Source organism: Triticum urartu, chromosome 7A (genome assembly GCF_056163025.1).
Source record: "Triticum urartu cultivar PI428250 chromosome 7A, HENAU_Tu73, whole genome shotgun sequence".
Taxonomy (NCBI): domain Eukaryota; kingdom Viridiplantae; phylum Streptophyta; class Magnoliopsida; order Poales; family Poaceae; genus Triticum; species Triticum urartu.
In genome coordinates, this window is record NC_141879.1 from 501,663,380 (window position 1) to 501,670,747 (window position 7,368).

Here is a 7,368-nt window from a genome sequence, read left to right on the forward strand (position 1 = left end):
TTATTTTGCACAATTTAAAATATGTTCAAGACATATAAAATGTTGTACACTAAAACTGAGATGAATAGAAAATGTTATTCACGCGCTAAAACAAGGAATAAGAAAGGGGGGGGGATGGTAAAAAGAAGTAAAACCTGAAACTAAAAATAAAATACAAAAAGAAAATTTAAAAGGGAAAAAGGAACAAAGAAAATTCGGCAAAAGAAACACGGAGAATAAAAGAAACAACCGAAAGCTTCCCCAAACCGCCCAAACATGGATAGAAAAATCCTAAAATTAGTGCTAATTAGTCCGGCATATATGGGGCATCATTACATGCGAGAGTTCGGTCGTTCTCGCAGTAGGAGATATAGCTTTTTGTGTGACAATCGGTAACTGTTTTTAGCTACCCAATTCAAAAAATGGTTAAAAGAAGGAAGTGAGGCACTTTGGAGAAAAACATTTTCTTAGATTACATATTTTTTTAATAAAGATGATACTAAAAATGGTAATGAATTGGAAAACATTCGTAAATTTATAATCTATTCAACAATAAAAATTTAACCATGAATTAAAAAAGTAACATATTTGAAAATATATTATGAATTTTTAAAATAATGGATTTGAAATGTATTCATGATTTTTAGGTTGTTTTAAATTTCAAAATCTATGTGGTTAAAAATATTCATTATGAAAAGATTAATAAAAGAAAATAGGAAATTAACATGGATAAAATCAAAGAAATTCATGAGGAAAATAGAAGAAAACTTCATTCTGGCACATTCGAGGCTTAGATTTTCTTACCCAACCTACATTATGTAGTTTCTCTAGTGGTGAATAGGTTATTGTATATATTCATGTAAACTTCCCGTAGTAAAATATTTTTGTAAATTGACAATTCACATGCCATGTTGATTAGTAAGAGCCCAAGACTAGAGGATATTATGGGAAGTTCTATGGCTCCAAGGGCATTGCCCTCTTTTTTTGCAATCTCTAAGGGCACCAATGATAGTGTTAAGAAGGCACTCATGGGTGATGCTTGGAGAACTAGCACCAACCCTTCCAATGGAATCAATGTGACTATTGCATCTTTGTTTTCGCTTTGGGCAATGCTTCAGGAGGTGAGCCTAAATGTTGAATGAGCCAACACAATCACTCAGAAGCTAAACGATAGTGGCATCTACTATTCAACCTCCTAAACCTACTATGCGCACTTTCAAGGCACCACTTTGTTGGTTCTAAAGTCACTCATATAGAGCAACCCCCCCCCCCCCCCTCCCCTCCCCCAACAACATGCACAATTTTTTGGCATGACTTATTTTGCAAGATCATGTCCGGACTACTGGCCAGCTCTAGAGAAGAGGGTGGCCAAATTGCAGCCTTTGACATCTTTGCATGAGGGAGCCGGAGACCACCGCCCACATTCTATTCAAATACTGCCTTTGCATCCACAGTTTGACCCGCTGGTACGGACTGTCTAGGCCTGGCTAATATGAGCGTCGATGCCTGATTGAATTGCAATACTGTTTTAAAATGTTGGTTTGCTGCCACTCACCCATCGGCGGCCAGAGTAAAATCAACATCTTTGGTAATGCTAGTCTTTTGGGAGATGGGCGTGTGTTCCAGGACCACTCTTCGATGCCTCCAATCCTCATAGCCAAGATCAAAATGGAGGATGGTGATTGGGTTACTGCATGGCTAAAAGATATTATTCTATTTCATATCATGCTGAGAGAGTAGATTTTTTGTTGGTTCCGCGCCTTTGGACGTTCATGTTGATTAGTAAGAGCCCAAGACTTGAGGATATTTGTGTAAATTAACAGTTCACAGTTGGACCCGCTATTACGGACTGCCTAGGCCTGGCTAATATAAGCATCGATACTTGATAGAATTTTAATACTGTTTTGAAATGGTGGCTTGCCGTCACTCACCCCACCCGCGGCCAGAGTAAAACCAACATCTTTGGTAATTCTAGTCTTTTGGTGAACGGATGGAATGGGCATGTGTTTGGGGACCACCCTTCGATGCCTCCAATCCCCATAGCCAAGATCAAATTGGAGGATGGTGATTGCGTTACCGCATGGTTTAGCAAAAAATACTACTACCTCCAAGCATCCGAAGCAAAATGAGCGAATCTACAATCTAAAATATGTGTACGTATATCCGTATGTTGTAGTTCAGTTGAAATGTTTAAAAAAACAAATATTTAGGAATGAAGAGTATTTCATATCATGCTGAGAGAGTAGACCTTTTGTTCGTTCGGCGCCTTTGGACATTCATGTGTATGATGAGTACGATTGTTCCTTATAATTACCAACGAGTCCAGCGAACAATACGAGATCAGACGTCCGAATTTTCTAATGGCAGCAACTTTATGCATCCAGTATTTTGCAATAAAATAGCTATCAAAAATCCTTTTTTTAAGCCACAAGAAAGAAAGCACATGCGAAATTCATGCAACCGACAGCGTTTCATAACGCGCCACAGCACAACACACCAGCCTCAAATTTGCGCAAGATTTAAAGCAAAAGAAGGCGAAAAAGCAAGCAGGCATGTGACAAAAATGGTGCATCAACTGGCGACCAAACCATTTGTTAGCCCCCCAAGTTGCATTCGACGCACCAAGGCAGCAGCCTACACAGAAATATTTAACGGGCGGCCTCGTTGATGGTATGATCAGTACCTAATTAGCTAGGATTGTGAAAAACATATGAAGTGATGATTCTGAAAGAAGCTGGGGAGGGGGGCGATTCTGGTAGAATCACCCAAAAAACTGGCCCTACATTTCGTAGCAGGCGGTTGTATTAATTAACGGTTGAAATCTTCATGAGTACGAGCCCGGATCGGATCAATCATACGCCTGTCGCCGTACTTTATTGGCGAAAAAAGATCGCTGGCCAGCGTAGGAGCGAGTGAGGCCATATCTCTGTAGTGGCACTACACAAAGCAGAGTACGTAGCTTCCCATGTCTGTGTGCGAAGGATGGATCGCCAAAAGGGATCCGCGGACGGAGCCAGCCTGAGGGCGGCAGTATATTCCATTCCACCCGGTTCTGGTTCCGCCATGTGCGCGCGGGTGGAGCGGCAAATGTTGGTCAGTCAGTAGCGGCAGCGTCTAGCGCTAGAAGAAAGATTATACTCTCCCGCGATGCATGTGATCGCGATTGCTGGCTGGATCTGGGAAACGTGAGGGAGCTTAGCCATCAGCGATGATGTCTCGCATAGTTTATAGCTGTCGGTCCGTAAGCTGTTGTGGTGCTCGCTCAAGTGCGGCATCAATGTCATCGAACGAGAATTGTCAGGGTTCTAACCAGCCCCATCAGCTTTGGATTGGATATATATGTATGTGTGCCCCGTCGATGTTCCCAGAGTTTGTGTGGGCATCTTGTTGATCATTTGACAGTCCTCGTCTCCGACCAATGTGAAATTCCGATGCTTTGCGTTGACAAGGTTTGTTAATTTTCTCGTGCGGGGCGATGACGATGAGAAATGCAGATAAGCACAAAGCGATATACGTACATTACATACGCCCATCCGGAATTTGGATTCTAGCTGCTCCTAGCTGCATGGAGATTTAAAGAATGGTCTGCCTGCCCACCGTCACCGAAAGGTAAAAAGGACGATCGACACAAGTGGCAAAAGAATAGAATTATCCGCCCAATTGGCCGCCAATTCATACGCTCCATGTGCCAACCTAGCTCTAGCCCCCTGTAGCCAGCCCTAGCCTCCTTTGCTGCTGTATGCAGATGTAGCACCAGAGGACCACTTATCCCGTGAAGGATAAGTAAGAAACGGAACACAGCTGAGCACACACCCCAGCGGTTACAACTAGTAGCACTATCACTGCGTCCGGATCCAATCGGCTGGTTAAATTTAAAGATAAGCCATGTTCCTGCGTGTGGCCGACGCCGATGCCGATGCCGATCCATCCATGGTAATTGCATACACGCATGATCAGGGTAATCACTATAGCTAAGCTAGGGAGGGAGGCAGCAGGTTTGTTTGCTTGAAGCACACACATGTAAGCGCGCGCGTGTGTGAGAGAGAGAGTAAATGCCATCCTTGCGTAGGAGGCAATGCCCGACGGAAAAGCTTCAAGGCAAAGCCTGGCTGACATGGTGATTTCCGGCCGCTTTCGGCTTTTGCTTGTGCAGGCGACAAGGGTGCGCGCTTCAGCTGCTCGCTACAGCTACATGTCTCCAGGATCTAGCTAGCCTGTACCTTTGTGTCTCTGCTCTGCTCTGCTCAAGCAGGGCATGTCATGTCACAAGATCGTTTTCGTTTCTCTCGGTACCATTTTTAACCCGTCAGTCAAATTAACTCGTACTATGATCGACTCCCTCAGCCAAAACGCACACCCGGCTAAACCCTACGCTTCCGGGAGACGCCCGAGGATGACTGCTTTAATCAAGCGAGCAGGCTCAAATACTGCTCCGCCGCCGGTGTGCGTACGAATCAATGTGGGACGCACGAAGTCGAGATGCATGTAACTGTGCTCGCCACTGGAGCGTGCATCGACCCTGGCCGCGGCGGCGGCACGACCGAACGAAGTCAATTCTACTACTAGTGCTACTTTGCACCCAAATCAAGCATGTTCCGCTGACATAGTGCCCCGAGTTTTTTAGCACATTCGGGGAGGAAAAACGGCACATAATTAGCTGCGTTTGGCATCAATGTAGCAGTACAGTACGTCGTCAGAAGCTGGCTACTTTTCATGCCCGGAACATCGTCGCACGTGAAGCAACCCTTGCCCACGCCAGGCGCGCCCACCGACTTGGAAAAATCTCGTCCTCTCGGGCGTCAGGCCTGCCCAACACAGGAAGAAAAATCTGGCCGTAAAGCGCAGAATGTGCCCGCCCTTCTCCGTCGTCCTGCAGACGCGCACAGGCACGCTTGTCCACATGGAACTTTCGTCACCGTCACAGTCACAGCCACAGCGTCACTATTACTTACCGTAAACGTACAGATCCTATGTGCTGTGCTCTGCAGTGCCAGTGCCACAGATCCTAAATTGGTGGTGGTTCGCATGTTACCTCGCGGCCGAAACACCGCGCGCCATGACCACAAGTCGGACGGCTGGACACCGCTCGCCTCGACGTCAACGATACAAAATCCACACTCCGCTCTGCCCTGCCCAGCTCGCGCTACAACCGCATGGTGGGAGCAGAAAGCGAGACCGACACGGCGGTGCGAGGCGCGCGTGCCAAACGTGCATGCGGCGAGGTAGGTGCTCTGCTCACACAAGCGTCCCTCTCAGGGGCTGCCAATTGGTGGAGGGGCTGGACCGCGCGCATCCACCCGACTCAGCCAGCTCGCGACCCAACGGCGGCCACGTCGAGCAAACCATCCATCCCCGCGCGCGCGCGCGCCCGACGGGCCGGGCCCCGCCGGCGACGCCACTCACTCACTCACACACACCCGACGTCGCCGCCTCATAACTAACCAACCCCGCCGGCCGTACCGCGCCGCGAGCCGCAACCACCGCTAGCCCCATCGCCACTCACGCGTGACGCATGACCGACCAAACGAAAAAAATCGCCCGTTCGATCCGCATTCCCTCCTCCGCAATGTGATCGGTCGTTAGCTGGCATTCGCGCCGTGTTAAGTCGGAGCCGGAGTACTCACCACTCCTGCCAATAATGGCGACGCGGGAGGAAGAAAGGTAGGCATAGTAGCGCTGTAATAAACGGGCCGGGCCGGCCAGCTTGGGCGGGACTTGGGACAAGCGAAACATGACATGGGATCGGAAAAGAATCCGTTGCTTGTGATTGGAACGGTACTGCAATCGCTAACCACGTGATTTCCATCATCGCTGCGCCCGCCGTTACAGCTGCCCGTGCCATCGTACCGATCGCCGTTGCCTTGTGCGGCGTGCTGGCTGCTCGAGGCCCCCGCCTCCCCGGCGGAGCCGCCGCCCGCGGGTGAGTCGCTGGCGTCGGTGTCCGTGCCCGCCACCGGCTGCTCCGGCGGCATTGCTGGCTCGTGTTCGGTGTCGTCGTCGACGCTGGGGCCGGCGTGGACCGTGATCCAGCTCGCGTCCCAGGTCCAGTCCGGCACGGCCGGCGCGCCCGCGGCCAGCGCGCGCACCCTGTCCGTGGGATCGGCGCTGTCTGCCGTCGTGTCATCGTCGTCGTCGTCCTCCCACAGGGCCTGATCGAGGACGCTCTTGGGGGACACGAACGTGGCCTTCTCGGCGACCCCTGGCACGGAATTGGACGTCGAGGCGGCGGCGTCGACGGCCACGAACTCGTGATCGAGCAGCTGCTCTGCCGTCCACCTCTCGCTGGGGTCCTGCCGCAGACACCTCGCCAGGAAGTCCTTGCCCTGGTCCGACAGGCACGGCGGGAACTCCGGCGCCTCGCCCGAGAAGGCCACGTGGTGCAGCGTCGCGACGGGGGTGGCGAACCGCTGCCACGGGCCGGCGCCGGTGGCCATCTCGATGACGGTGCAGCCGAGCGCCCATATGTCGGCGGGCGGGCCCTGCGCCTCGCCCCGCGCGGCCTCGGGCGCCATGAACACCGGCGTGCCGCCCGTCGGCCGCGGCTCCTCGCCGGCAATGCCCGTCCGGCGCGCGCATCCGAAGTCGGCGATCAGGGCGCGGCCGTCGGCGCCGATGAGCACGTTGCGGGCCTTGACGTCGCAGTGGGCGACGCCGGCGGCGTGCACGTGCGCGAGCCCGCGCAGGACGTCGCGCGCGCGGGACCGGATGAGGCCCTCGGCGCACCGGCCGCCGCACCGCCTGATCTCGTCGGCCAGCGACCCGCCGGGCGCGTACTCCATGAGCATGTCGAGGCCGCCGCCGCCGCTCCCGTCCTCGGCGTCCAGGCAGCGCACGACGTAGGGCGAGCTGAGGCCGCGGAGGACGGCCCGCTCGCGCCGGAGCTCGGCGGCCCGGCCGGCGCCCACGGACTTGACCGCGAGCACGGCGCCGGTGCGGCGGTCAACGGCGACGGACACGGTGGCCGAGGAGCCCCTGCCGATAGCCGGCCCGCGCGTCCACTCCACGACGCCCATTCCTGCAGCAGCCGCCGCAAGAACGGCGAGCGGTGGCGTGTGGTCTGTCTTGAGAGCTTGGTGTGTCCGACTCGTGGTGGACGCAATTGGAATTTGGGATGCGGGCGAGCGGTAGCAGCAGACCCTGCGCTTTGGTGTGATGGGCTGCGCTGGGATGCTTATATACTAGTCCTGGTCCTGGTCCAGGTCCTGCAGCTACAAGGAGGGGGTTGGATTGGATGCTTTGGACGAGCGAGGTGGTTAATTGTGGGCTGTCCAAAGCGAGCAAACCCAGCGTCCGAGCTGGCGCGAGGGCCAGGCGGCCGTCGCGAGGAGAGGGGAGGAGAGGAGAGGAGATTCGCCATTTGGCCGGACGGGACTGGCGACACATTGGCGT

At 52.8% G+C, this 7,368-nt stretch overlaps 1 protein-coding gene across 1 annotated transcript; it reads right to left on the reverse strand.

Moving 5' to 3' along the window:
- Window positions 1–3,640: 3,640 nt before the first annotated feature.
- Window positions 3,641–7,151, reverse strand: LOC125525201 (mitogen-activated protein kinase kinase kinase 18-like). The gene has a single exon (XM_048690212.2). It carries the CDS (start codon window positions 6,990–6,992, stop codon window positions 5,580–5,582), a length of 1,413 nt encoding a protein of 470 aa, XP_048546169.1. The 5' UTR covers window positions 6,993–7,151; the 3' UTR covers window positions 3,641–5,579.
- Window positions 7,152–7,368: the final 217 nt, after the last annotated feature.